The sequence below is a fragment of the Callithrix jacchus genome, chromosome 10, assembly GCF_049354715.1.
Source record: "Callithrix jacchus isolate 240 chromosome 10, calJac240_pri, whole genome shotgun sequence".
Classification (NCBI taxonomy): domain Eukaryota; kingdom Metazoa; phylum Chordata; class Mammalia; order Primates; family Cebidae; genus Callithrix; species Callithrix jacchus.
Window position 1 is genome coordinate 95241636 of NC_133511.1, and position 14644 is coordinate 95256279.

Sequence of the window (14644 nt, forward strand, 5' to 3'; positions counted from 1 at the left end):
AGGGTAGTAAAGTGGGTTACACAGGTTAGAAGGACAAAATGGCAGAATTGTCCATAACCTGGACAGAGCTGCTCATGTTGCACATTTTACCTAGTCCTTCACTCACAGGTTGCTTTTGTTCAATCTATCCATCCAATAATAGTTAAGTAAGTACTGCATGGCGACTCAAAAGAAATCTTGATTTGGGTTGCCCTAGAAACATATCCTGAGACAAGGATTCTAGTAAAAGTAATTCATTAGCACTGTGATCCCAAGGAAATTCCGGAAGGAGAAGGAGGAAAGAAAGGTAGTTGATAAGTATTATATTATCAAGTAAACTACACTGAGTAACCGTATCTCACAGGGACAATCATAGAAAGATAGTAGAGCACACACACTTCAGAGCTCTCCCACGTGAGGAGCAAGGAAGTTAGCGTATTTAAACACCAATATCTATCACTTGTTGGTTGAGGCTTGCTCTCGGGCAGGGGGTGGGGGTTGGAGGTGGGTGAGTGAGGGGGGTGGTCAAGTTTTTAGTCCTTCAGGTCTGCACAGGCAGAGCAGCCTCCCTGGTTGGAAGTTCTTTTTTTTTTTTTTTTTCTTTTAACCCATCTGTATTTGTTACAACTTTAAGCAGAATGTAACTAGAGCACTACATTTCCATCCACAAGACTGAGTTACTTTCAACAGCTTATGGTATGCTTTGATAGGCTAATAACTGCTCCTCCAAACAATACTTTTCTTTGGAAAACAAGCCCTGTGGAGAGTTCCATCGAGTTGCTTCCGTTCAACCTATTTCTAGAGGACTAGTACATGCAGAATTGGCAACTACAGGGGATGAAAAGTTCAGAAAGTAGATCCTACAAGATATAACAAATACTTCTCTTCTAAACATCAAAGTATAGCTTGGGAACACTTTGATAACAAGATTTGGTCTACTAAGGAATCTGGCTTGATAGCTAAACACTTTAGACCACAAAGTTAACATGTTACATACATCTTACAACACACAGTACCTCGATCTGTTAATGTAAGCCAACGTGAAACTAAACAAGCATTACTAGCTCTGCGTTACTGCCTATAGTATCACAGCATCGCTCAGAAGTCGGCAGAGATCCACCTTCCCCTTATAGTTGTGATCATGCCATACAGACTTTTTAATGTTAACAAAAATAAAGAAAAACATCCTTGAAAATATATTATTAGAGGAACTGTAGAGTACTGAACAGGTAAGTCGTCCCTCAGATGGAGCTTAGTCTACTTCTTCCATGCGTGACGTGTCGTCATCTCCTTCGAGGGGTGGCATTTCTTCAGTTACAGCTGCACTGGTGTCATCAGCAGTAGGGTCATCTTCATCAATACCTAGACCAAGTTTGATCATCCTGTAGATCCTGTTAGCATGTGTCTGGGGATCCTCCAGACTGAAGCCTGAAGACAGGAGCGCAGTTTCATAAAGCAAGATGACCAGATCCTTCACAGACTTGTCGTTCTTATCAGCCTCCGCCTTTTGCCCTAAGGTCTCGATGATGGAATGGTCAGGGTTTATCTCCAGGTGTTTCTTTGCTGCCATGTAACCCATTGTTGAGTTGTCTCTTAGGGCTTGAGCTTTCATGATTCTCTTCATGTTTGCTGTCCAGCCATATGTGCTTGTGACAATACAGCATGGAGACGTCACCAATCGGTTTGACACAACCACCTTTTCAACCTTTTTCTCCAGTATGTCTTTCATGATTTTGCAGAGGTTCTCAAACTTTGTTTTTTTCTATTCCTGTTTCTTTTTCTCTTCTTCATCCTCTGGAAGTTCCAAGCCCTCTTTGGTGACTGACACTAAAGTCTTCCCCTCAAATTCCTTCAGCTGTTGGACACAGTACTCATCAATGGGCTCAATCATATAGATCACTTCTAAGCCATGCTTTCGAAGACGTTCCACAAAGGCTGAGTTAGCTACTTGGTCCTTGGTCTCACCTGTGATATAATAGATATGTTTCTGGTTTTCCTTCATTCTGGTGCAGTAGTCTTTGAGAGATACCATCTCCTCACCAGAGGCAGATGTGTAGTATTTCAACAGCTCTGAAAGCTTCTTCCGATTTTGAGAGTTTCGTGTATTCCAAGCTTTATGTTTTTAGAGAACTGCTCATAGAACTTCTTGTAGTTCTCTTTATCTTCTGCCAGTTCAGTGAAGAGTTCTAAGCATTTTTTGACAAAATTCTTCCTGATAACTTTCAAAATTGTGCTTTGTTGCAACATCTCATGGTAAATATTTAGAGGGAGATCCTCTGAGTCTACCACTCCTCTAATGAAGTTCAGATATTCAGGGATTAGTTCCTCACAGTTATCCATAATGAAAACTCTGCGTACATACAACTTGATTTTATTTTTTTTCTTTCTGTTTTCAAACAGGTCAAAAGGAGCACGTCGTGGGACAAATAGAAGGGCTCTGAATTCCAACTGTCCTTCCACTGAAAAATGCTTCACTGCCAAGTGATCTTCCCAGTCATTGGTCAAGCTCTTGTAGAATTCTCCATACTCCTCAATAGTAATACCGTCGTGATCACTGTTACTTTCTCAGCAACCAAATATGCAGAATAAAAACTGGATTTCTGGTCCAGATGGGCTTTGTTTTGTTGAGTTCTTCTTGATCGATGTACTTTTCCTTAATCTTCTTCTTCTTCTTGCCACCATCCTTCTTTTCTTCTTCTTCTTCTTCATCAGAACCAACATCTTCAATTTCAGGTTTATCTTCAGACTCTTTTCTCTTCTTTCTCTTTTTCTTCTTCTTTATCTTCCTTTTCTTCAGCCTCATCATCACTGACTTCTTTATCATGTTCCTTCTCCACAAAAAGAGTAATGGGATAGCCAATAAACTGAGAATGTTTCTTCACAATCTCCTTTATTCTTCGTTCTTCCAAGTACTCAGTTTGGTCTTCCTTCAGGTGTAGGATAACCTTTGTTCCACGACCCATAGGTTCACCTGTGTCTGTCCTCACTGTGAATGATCCCCCTGCTGAGGACTCCCAGGCATACTGCTCATCATCGTTATGTTTGGTGATCACTGTTACTTTCTCAGCAACCAAATATGCAGAATAAAAACCAACACCAAACTGGCCAATCATAGAGATATCGGCACCAGCCTGCAAAGCTTCCATGAATGCTTTGGTCCCAGACTTGGCAATAGTACCAAGGTTATTGATCAAGTCAGCCTTGGTCATTCCAATTCCAGTATCCACAATAGTGAGGGTTCGATCTTGTTTGTTTGGTATGAGGTTAATATGCAGCTCTTTCCCAGAGTCCAATTTACTGGGATCCGTCAAGCTCTCATACCGGATTTTGTCCAATGCATCCGAGGAATTTGAAATGAGCTCTCTCAGAAAGATCTCTTTGTTGGAATAGAAAGTATTGATGATCAGTGGCATCAACTGGGCAATTTCTGCCTGATAGGCAAACGTCTCCACCTCCTCCTCCTCCATTGGTTGGTCTTGGGTCTGGGTTTCCTCGGGCATCTTGGCTGAAGGACCGCACAGGCTCTGCAGCGAAGCAGCAGCACCAGGATGCTGAAGCAACTCTGGTTGGAAGTTCTTAGGTGAAGAGATGCAGATGCAGGTAACTGGTACTCTTTCTTTGGAGGCTGATTTGGTGGAGTCACGAGGATATGAGCTGGCACAGACAGATGTTAACAATGGTGCTGCCTCTGCCTCTTTATTATGTATGTGCCTTTGAGAAGTAAATTTTCTGAGTCTCAGTTTCTAAAGGAGAGAGGTAGATATTAGTGAATTTTCAACTTAAAAAAAAATAGCATAGCCATTGATCCCCAAAGAAAATCTTGAATAGAATCCTAGGCCAGGTGTGATAGTTCATGCCTACAATCCCAGTGCTTTGGGAGGCCAAAGTTGGAGTTTTGCATGAGGCCAGGAGTCCAAGACCTGCCTGGGAAACATACCAAGAGCTTTTCTCTACAAAATAAAATAAAAATTAGGCAGGAGTGGTGGCATGTGCCTGTAGTCCTAGCTATCTGGGTGACTGAATGGAAGGATCACTTGAGGCTAGCAGTTCAAGGCTGCAGTGAGCTATGATCATACCACCATACTCCAGCCTGGGTGACAGAGTGAGACCCTGTGTGTACAAAAATAACCTGGATATATAAAATAAGCAAAAGTAGAGTTGTTGAGGTTGATGCAGTAGCAGGGAGTCTTAGCTGAAATATCTTCTTGGATATTTGTAGTTTCCAGAAAGCAACAAGTAAAATACCTTGAATCACCAGACAGTATCTATGATCACCCTGGCAATATTTCATATCCTCTCCCAACATGCTATGATGCTTAGTACTGAATTTAATTCTATACCAAGAAAAGGCAGCACCATGCATTCACTGAACACAAAACAGACACACTGACCAATAATGTATGCACCATCCCTCTAGTGATGGCTCAAGCATGTCTGTATGGGGGAACAGTGATTGACAATCAAGTCAGTACAGCTTATGGTGCTAGGTTTCTTGAAGCTGGATAACAAACTAATAATTTTATTTATTATTTTGTGTAGCCTGTTATATTGTATAGCCTATTTGCAGAGGCTTTGGGGATGGTGAGAGAGATTATGGAGTGATTAAAATTTTCCAATGTTAACTTTTTGAGATTACCACCACTTCTTCACTTCTTCCATTAAATTATAGATATATAATAGATAGATGTTATTACTGTGATTGCTATCATTATTACTATATTATTGTTTTATGGATGAGAAAATAAGGCTCAGGGAGAGCTAGAGTCTTACCCAAAGCCCATAGCAAGTTAATGGCAGAGCTAGGACTCAAGCCCAGGTCTTTCTAGGTCTGGAGCCTACCATGCCATACTACTTAACTATTGCATATGAATGTTTTACAACACAATTTGTTTTAACAACCAAAGTCCTAGAAATATCTGGCACACTGATTGTTGACAGAGAGGCTATAAGAGATGATTGACCACATATTAGGAATTTAAATATCTATTGAGTTATTGAACCTTATATTTTGAGTTTTTCTGCCTAAAGAACCAAATATGAAAATTCAAATTATTATTAATTTCAGAGCAGGAAATCATATATAAATGCTGCAATTGAGAATTAGCTTAAAAAGGTAAAAGATTTTCATTTCTTTCATTCATTCTTTAATTCAATACTTTTGGTATGTGCTTTAAGTGATTGAGCCAAACGTATACAGCATATTAAAGATAAAATAGTAACTAAGATAAGGTTCTGTTCTAAATGATGTATAAGGAGGGAATATGTGGCAAGCACATAGATACACTACTATATATCAATATCACCTTACATATATGTTATTTAATCATTTTATAACAAAATGGGGAAATCACTTTTTGTTGAGATTCAGAGAAAGATCATGGAGAAGGCACTCTTTGTGCTTCTTCTTAAGGAATGTTTTGGATTTGGGAAATGTGAATCAGAGCATTCTAAAATAAGTGAATGGTGATGAGAGAATACCAAACAAGAAAATTAGTGATACGTACATGTTCAGATACAAAGGAAATGAGCATGTCTGGATTGTATGCTTCTGCAAGCAATGGAAAGATGTATCCAGAGGACACTGCGAGTCAAGCTTAAGTATCTTGCTTTTTATTCCATTAGCAGTGGGGGGCACTAAAGATTAATATTTAAGGAAATTACATGATTGGAGCTGTGTTTGAGATGTCTATTGTGAGTAAAAAATAATCCAAATAAGAATTGAAAAAAAACTATTATGTGCTTACTGTGTGACAAGCATTATAAGAATTTTACTTACATTTGCTCATTTAGACTTCGTTTCATCCTGAAAAGGTTGTGTTACCATCATCTCTCTTTCAGAGATGAGAATACCAAAGCTAAGAGAAGGTAAATAATATTCCAATGACCTAAGAGTTAGTAAGCAGAACACCTGAGATTTAAGCTGAAGACATTCTGTATACCATGATCACAGATTTCTTATGTGAACTACAGACGGAAGAGCCTTGAGGTATGGAAATTACTTGGAAGATTACTACAAAATTCCAGCAAGAATTAGTTTCACTCTAGTAAAGAAATTTGAGTTTTATTCAACTCTGCATCCCCTCCAACCCCCAAAATTCCTTCAAACAATCTAGAGCATCTAATCTCTGATCAAACCACTTTCAGATACAGGGACTTCAAAAGCTTATGCTTTTCCCATCTTAGCAGTCAAAATTTAGACGTAGAGCTGCCCCCAACTAAACTGGCTACTTCTAGAGATGGAAACACACTAATTCCCAAGTTTACATTCAGTTCTACCACTTCCTAAGGGCGAGTTCATCAACCTTTCTGATTCTTCATTTCTCCAGTGTCTTCATCTAGGAAGGGATTGTTTTTTTTCTAGAAGATAATTAATGACAATCTAAAGGAGGTATATGGAATATGGCCAAGTGAGATGCCTCACTCCTGTAATCCCAACACTTTGGGAAACCCAGGCAAGAGGACCACTTGAGCCCAGGAGTTTGAGTCAGACCGGGTAATGTGGCAAAACTCTATCTCTATAAAATATACAAAACATTAGCCATGGAGGGGAGCATCACACACTGGGGTCTGTTGGGGGGAAATGGGGGAGGGACAGCAGGAGGTGGGGAGTTGGGGAGAGAGCATGGGGAGAAATACGAGATATAGGTGAAGGGGAGGAAGGCAGCAAATCACACTGCCATGTGTGTACCTATGCAACAGTCTTGCATGTTCTTCACATGTACCCCAAAACATAAAATGCAATTTTAAAAAAAACACATTAGCCAGGTGTGCTGGCATACACCTATGGTCCCAGCTATTCTGAACGATCACCCGAGCCCAAGGAGGTTGAGACTGCAGTGGACCATGATCGCACTGTTGCACTCTAGTCTGGATGACAGAGTGAGACCCTATCTCAAAAAAAAAGGAGGTATATAAAATGTGAAATGCTGCAGATAATTAAAACATCTTAAGCATTTCTCTCTGAGGCTTCTAATCACTAATCCTATTTTTGCTCACTGAGGTCATCCAGATAGAAAGACTTTCACACGTATAAAGACCCTTATCCTATCACTCTTCTAGACAAATAACGCCCCCCAAAATATCTCTGTCTTAATCCCTGGAAACTGTATATATGTTAGATTACATGGCAAAGGGCAATTTAGACTATAGATGGAATTAAGGTTGCTAATCAGCTGTCCTTAAAAAAGAGATTATTCTAGATTATCTAAGTAGGCCCAATAAATCCTTAAAGTTGTATAATTACAGAAGAACGTCCTGTCAGGGAGAAGCTACATGAGAAGGACTTTCTCCATGATTGCTTGTGTTAAAGGGGGAGCACAGACAAGAAATGTGGGCACTGCTAGAAGTTGGAAAAAGAGAATGGATTCTCTCCTGGAGCATCTGGAAAGGAACGCAGCCTAGAGTTTCAGCCAGTGAGACACATATTGCACTTTTGAACTCTATAACTTTAGATAATCATATTGATTTAAGCCACTAAGTTTGTGATATTTGATGTAGCAGCTGTAGAAAATAAATTCACATGTCCTGGTTTCTGCCAGATAAATTGCTTCACTTTCTTCAGCTGTAGTTAACTTGACCCAGTTTTGAGTGGCTTCCCCAGCCAAGCTATTGAAGAGCCAAGAAGAGGAAATCTGCACCTAGAAGAGACTGGACTGATCAGAACAATGTCTAGCAGTGGTTGTAGACATTCAGAACAGCATGGACCTGTCACCTCCCTTGCAGCAGACTTTTCTATGGCAATCTATTTTCACCTCAGCATTTTAAAAAACAAAGTTACACACCTATGGTCTCACAGTCACAGGTCACTATAGATTTACACTGAAGCACTGGTCAACTAAAGCATCTAAATTGTTTTCACATAAATTACTTTGTTTCTTTTTTGAGAAGGAATCTGGCTCTGTCACCAGGCTGGAGTGCAGTGGTGCTATCTCAGCTCACTGAAACCTGCTTCTCCCGGGTTCAAGTGATTCTCCTTTCTCAGCCTCCTGAGTAGCTGACACTACAGATGCGCACCACCATGCCCAGCTAATTTTTGTATTTTTATTAGAGACAGGGTTTCACTATGTTTGCCAGGATGGTCTCAATCTCTTGACCTTGTGATCCTCCCACCTCAGCCTCCCAAAGTGCTGGGATTACAGGCGTGAGCCACTGCGCCCACCCCACATAAATTACTTTTAAGGCATTTCTTTATTTTGGTGGTAACATTTTTGGAATCTCTTATATGGAGAAGATAATATGTTTGTGACATTAATGGAATAATGAGAAATACAATGGTATCTACCCCATGACTGGGCATTTAAATTGAGCTTTGGATACTTATTACCAAAAGGCAATGTTTTGCCCAAGTTCTCTCCCACCTTGGCAGCTCAACAATCTCCTAACAAAATGCTTGATTCCAATTCTCTCTGATAACATGTCCCAGAAACTCTTTGTCTTATAAAATATATGAGCCTGCTTCTCTGGTTTGCTCTGCTCTGCTAAATGACCATGTTCTAACACTACATTGTCTTTGAATTCTATGGTTATAGGAGAAGGATGTTTCCTTCTCCAACTCAGCTCACTGGATACATATCAGCCAGGTCTGTAGCCCTCCTCCCTTCCCCAATTTACTGTCTATAGAGAAGATTTTAAAAGATGGCATTATGCAGCAAACACTTTTCCTTGGAGAAAAAGTCAGAACCAGAGATATAAACCCAGGAGACAACCTCAACTAATGGTTTTAAGGGTGTGGACTTTACAGGTAAAAGATCAGAGATTTTTTTTTAAAAAAAAAAGCACTATATAATAACTGTGTGGCTGCATTTAACTTACTTCACCCCCTAACCTTCCTCTATAAAACAGAAACAATGTCATAGGTTTGTGGTGGGAACTATATAAAAACAGTTCATAAAAAGCCCTTAGTGCATTGGTTGGATCACTGTTGGTGTTCAAAATGTGTTAGCCATTTGATAATGATGCGGATGATGATGAGGACGCTTCTGGAGAGTCATATACAAAGTGATTAAAGACATGAGTGCAAATGGAATCACCAAGGAACAATTATGGAAAGAAAAGTAGAATGGGGATAACACAGAACATTTGGGAATACCTATATTCAGGGTGTGTTACATTTTGCATAAATGGCCACAACATTTTACTCTAACATGTTTTTCTAGATCTTTGCCAATTCCCCCCCATCAAGAATTGGAAGCTATTTCTTTTCCTTTTTAACCTGGGTGGGCTTTTTGATTACCAAAAGAAATAAAACATACAAGTAAGGCTGAAGCTGGGCATGGCAGCTGATGCCTATAATCCCAGCACTTTGGGAGGCCAAGGTGGGAAGATCATTTGAGATCAGGAGTTTGAGAGCAACCCGGCCAACATGCTGAAACCTCATCTCTACTAAAAATACAAAAAAATTAGTCGGGCATGGTGGAAGGTGCTTGTAATCCCAGCTACGGGAGGAGGCTGAGGCAGGAGAACCACTTGAACCTGGGAGACAGAAGTTGCAGTTAGCAGAGATCATACCACTGCACCAGCCTGGGCGACAGAGTGAGACCCCATCTCAAAAAAAAAAAAAAAAAGTAAGTCTACATGACTTCCAAGAATAGGTCTTACCTTGAAACATGTGTGTACCTTTGACTCCCTGAGCTGCCAAGTAGGAAATGTGTCTAACCTGCTATAATATGGAAACTAGGAAACTAACCTAACATACTAAATGATCTAAATAATTAGACCTCCAAAAAGAGCACTGAAGTTGCTGCCTCCCTTCTTCTAGCTGCCTATATAGTAAAGTGCAAGAGAAGAGAGATAACCTAAAGAAAGAATTGTTAAATATAAAGGAGGCAGGACTTGCTAGATAAAGAAAACATTTTCATTCTGAGCCTTTCTGGAGGTAAAATAACCCTTAAATTAAGAAATGAATTTAGGACAGAGAAAAAGTCTAGCATACAATCAAGAAAACATGATCTAAAGATAAAACCAAGAATATGACTGTGAAAACTTTTGTTAAGAAAAATTTAAGGTGTTACCTCAAACTGACAAAAGATTTACTAAGAATAGTAAGGCATGTCTCATGGATCCTTTCTATTACACATTGGGCTTCTAAGAATCTGAAGCACATCGTCCCACAATAGTCACATAGGAAGTCCAAAGTAGCACAAGAATTACACTGAAGAGATCTGTGGTTGTGGCTTTTATATAATGGAGTGGATTATAAAATTGATACGCTTAAAAAACACTCCATTTTTAAAGGTATGAGATCAGCTTAGATTGAAAGGGACAGAGAAACTATGAAATTAAAGAGGTCTTTGGACTCGAACTTCTACAGGCAGACAGCAAGCAGACAAAACTATTGAGCTGCAAACACAGACTATATTTTATGGAAAAGGTAAAGGCAAGGGCTATGAAAAAGTTATTCTCAGACAGTACAACTGAACCTTAATCAAGGAATTGGCAACATATACCCAGGTACTTTTTCAGAATTACTATGAACCAATGACTGCTGTGCCTCGATTTTCCCTTTTTAAAATGGGAATTTCTACCGTGATTATTTTACCTGTCCCACCATTACATGCTGGGTGAGAGAGAGAGGCAGACAGCATGCCCCTTTAGTGTAAAGGTCTTAGATCAAGAAGAGATTGCTCAAGAAGTTATACACAAGGAACCACACTACAGAGCCTTATCTACGCTGAATCTTACTTATATGCCAAGATCCTGGTCTTTGAGCATGAGCCCCTTGCCAAAATGGAATGAGACTTTCTTTGGTAAATGATCAGGATGGGGTATGTTTTAGGGGACTAGGACACAGATCAAATCAAATCTATTTTGCATGAAGAAACCAGAGAGCAGACTGTGGTGAGATTTATTTTCTCAATGTGGCCACAGAAATATTTCTTGTTCCACATGCTCTTGAATAATCTTGTCTCATCCCTAGCAAGTGTGGAGTCTATTTCTCCTCCCCTTGAACCTGAGCAGGCCTTTGTAATTGTCTTGATGAATAAAATGTTTCAGAAGTGATAATTCATGACTTCTGAGGTTACGTAATAAAAGGTTGGTTCTCTCTCTGCCCTCTTGAACTTTTGAAGTCCTGGGCCACCATGCAGAAAGCATAGCTACCTTGAAGTTGCTGTATTAAAAAACTGTGAAAAGGGACAACATACAGTCAGAGGAAGATGCTTCAGTTTCTGCAGTTCCTATCTATTCACATCTCCTCCCTCTTCCCAGGAGCCACACATGAGTGAATAAGCCTTCAGATGATTCTAGCCCAGCATTCCTGATTGCTGCTTGAGAGAACCTAAGTAAGAACCACCAGGCTGAGCCAATCAACCTCCAGAACCATGAGGAATAAAAACAAAATGATTGTCATTGTTTTAAGCCAAGAAGTTTGGAGGTGGTTTGTTATGCAGTGATGGATAACCAGAACGCAAATTTTTCAAACACTGGAGGACGTGGTGCAGTCACATAATGAGGCAGAACTAAGATGGGAGAGCTTTGTGGGAGCCAAAGAAAGAAATTTAAGAAAAATAATGTATTCATCATTATAAAAGGCTTCAGAGAAGAGAAAAGAGAATGAGAACTAGAGAAAGGTCACTGAAAATTAAATGCATTTTCCATCTCTTGTCTGGAATATAAAACTGATTTGTCTTCTAAACATGAAAACAGTATCAAATATAGAAAAGCACCAGCATATGTTCCCTCTACCAGGCTCCTTCTTGTCCTACTCTTCAAATTCTTTTTCTCCAACCTCATCCAAAAGCCTGAATAAAAAGAAAAGCAGCTCTCATTATTTATCAACTATGAGCAAGGCAAGCACAATGTAGGTGATTTACATACATTATTCCCTGTAATAATAACAATCAGTTCATTAAACAAATATTAGCCTCAGGTTACTGATGATTAAAGAAGGTTTAAGAAAATTGAATCATTTGAAAATAGACATATAGCTAGCAAAAGATGGACCTGTTGTTTTAACCTTGTCTTGTATGATTTCTACAGGCAGAATGAAGACAACTGTAGTCAGCTCTTTATGTAGATCAGATATGTAGTCAGCTCTTTATGTAGATCAGATCTAGTCCAATGGAGACTAAACTGGTTTCTGATGACTTAAGTTATGGTCCTCTCTGAACTCTTCCCTCCTCCATATGGCATTCTCCAGCTGGTTGGGAGCTTGAGAGAGTGATCTGTGGCAATCAGTTTTTCTCTCTTCCAAACAATGCCAGTTCTTGTATTACTTCCCCATAATACCCCTGGACTCCTAGAGAACTGACTTTTGTAGGCACAGATTAAACTTGCTCTGTAACAGCACTGGGAAGCTAAGATCAAAATTCTAAAAATGAGCTGCAGAAAAAGTATATTTATTACAGGAATAAGGTTCCAGATTGTGTCCTGTTTACAAAGGCACATATTGTGCTAATAGTAAAACTGAGTTCTACTTTTATAACGGTAGCCTAAAATGAATACCACCCACCCACACCCCCAGTCTACCCACACTCACACTCCATCAGAGCAATTAAATCGTAAGTTCACCTTGCTTTGAACTACACAGACAAATGGAATTTTGTGCACATATTTGTGTGGTTTGTTTACCGTCTTTTCCAAACTGCTTTACCAATTGCAATGAAAGAACTAGCTCACCCACATATGCATTTTGGGCTTCTAAGTTTTAACTCACAAGATAAATGTACTTCATAGTGATCTTGGAATAACCACTGAAATGAAACAGGTGCTGTTCATTACCAGAAGCCATTGCTTCAAACTATACTTGAGTATTCTAAGTTCCATAAGACACTAATTGAGTAACAATGGAGTTTTGTGGGCAAATAATTTGATGAAACACTGAGCTCATTTTACTTTCTTGGAAATACACTGAACATTAGCATTTTAAAGATATAGGAAATTATGCAAGGTACAAATCTGTTAGTACTTAAACCAGGATTCCTGATATGTATTTGGCCATAAGCTCTTATCTTCATATAATACTTTTTATGTTTCTTGTAAAATGTAATTCTTCATGCAATATATTAACGCAAACACCATTCTCATTCCTTTCAATCAAATTGCTTTGGATCAATTGGTAGAACAATGGAGAAATAAGCATTTATCTTTTTCAACCTGTTTATCTAATGTTGATTATGGGAGAATATGAGAAATATAGAAGAAAATCAAATCCCATAAAGATGCAAAGTAGTTTGAGAAGAAAACAGGTAAAACTGAATAGCTATTCAGTTACTGGACACGAGATCAATGTAGTTATTTCAGAAAAACAGTTTGAAATAGTACAAAAGATTATGGGCTTCAGAGTCAAAATGGTCTAAAATTCTATTTCTACCACTTATTAGCAGAGTAAGTGCATTTTAAACTAGTTTAAAAAAGGTTATTTAATCTTCCTAAGGCTTATTGTCTTCCTTTTTGTATAAAATATGGATAAAAATGGCTACTTTGTAACTGTGGCTGTGAGAATCAAATAAACTATAGTCTGTAAAATGCCTTCTACATTATAAGCATGAAATGACTAATAGTCCCTTTCCTTTCTGGTAAAGTTAGTTTAATTCCTCATTTAAGCAATTTTATGTTGCTACAGACAAAATGATGGCCCCATTTGAACTTAATAAGAACATACAATTTCAAGCTACTGGCATTCAAACTCAAGTTTACACAGCTACATAAAGCCCTTAAGAACCTTAAGAAGGGGGAAAAAAAGATTGACAGGCCTATCTAGGCTGTTCTGGTTCATGTCCTGATCATTTCAAACAATCTTAAAGGATGTCTCTTAAAGGAAGTATTCTAACTTTCCTACCAACTCATCTTGTGTATCTTAAACTTTTCCTTCCCAATGAAGAACCTCAAAAGCACTCTGCTATTTAAAAAGTCCTAGAAAGAGAATTATGTCTCTACATCTATGTTTTCTTACTAAGAGATATCTACCTTATTATAATCAAATCAAATTATTATCTATGTCATCTTCCTTCTTTGTGGCTCCCATAGCACCCAGCATAGTCCTAAGCTCTTACTACACCTTTAGTGAATAATTGTTTTGAGCCATTCAATACTGTAGAGAGGTGCTATGGACTGAATTGTGTCTTCCCAAAATATGTATGGTAAAGCCTTAACCCCAATATGATGGTTTTGGAAATGAGGCCTTTGGAAAATCATTAGGCTTCCCCCTAATAATGAGATTAGTGCCTTTGTAGGAACAGATACCAAAGAGCTTGTCTTCTCCCACCATCCCCATCATCCATGTGAGAATACGGCAAGAAAGTAGCTATCTACAAGCTAGGAAGAGAGTCCTCAGCAGAAATTGACCATGCTGGCATCTTGATACTGGTTTTCTAGCTTCCAGAACTATGAAAAAATAAATTTGTTTACACATTATCATATCTGTGTGTCTATCATGTCTATGTCATATCATGTCTACGATATTTTTTATGTCTGTTTTGTTAGACAGCCTGAACTGCCTAAAACAAGAGGAGTAAGATTTAGAATGCTGAAAACTAAAACCAGTCAGTCAATTTTTCTCCCTTGTATTTTCCCCTTGTGCATTTAAAATCATGTTTTGAAATGCCACTTTTCAGCTACTTGCATGAGAGTGTGCATGAGAGCTATAGAAGTCAATCACAGTCATTTCCCTTCTGGGTGATATCCTGAAAAAAATTTTTTTATCATAACATCAGTGAAACCTAAATCC

General features: G+C 38.8%; 1 protein-coding gene across 1 annotated transcript; it reads right to left on the reverse strand.

Annotated features, from left to right (window-relative positions):
• Positions 1-1164: 1164 nt before the first annotated feature.
• LOC100396448 (heat shock protein HSP 90-alpha-like) lies at positions 1165-3502 on the reverse strand. The gene is given in 4 exon segments (XM_078339277.1): positions 1165-2076; positions 2079-2527; positions 2574-2731; positions 2733-3502. Coding segments are annotated over 4 exon segments (2199 nt in total). The 5' UTR covers positions 3480-3502; the 3' UTR covers positions 1165-1231.
• Positions 3503-14644: the final 11142 nt, after the last annotated feature.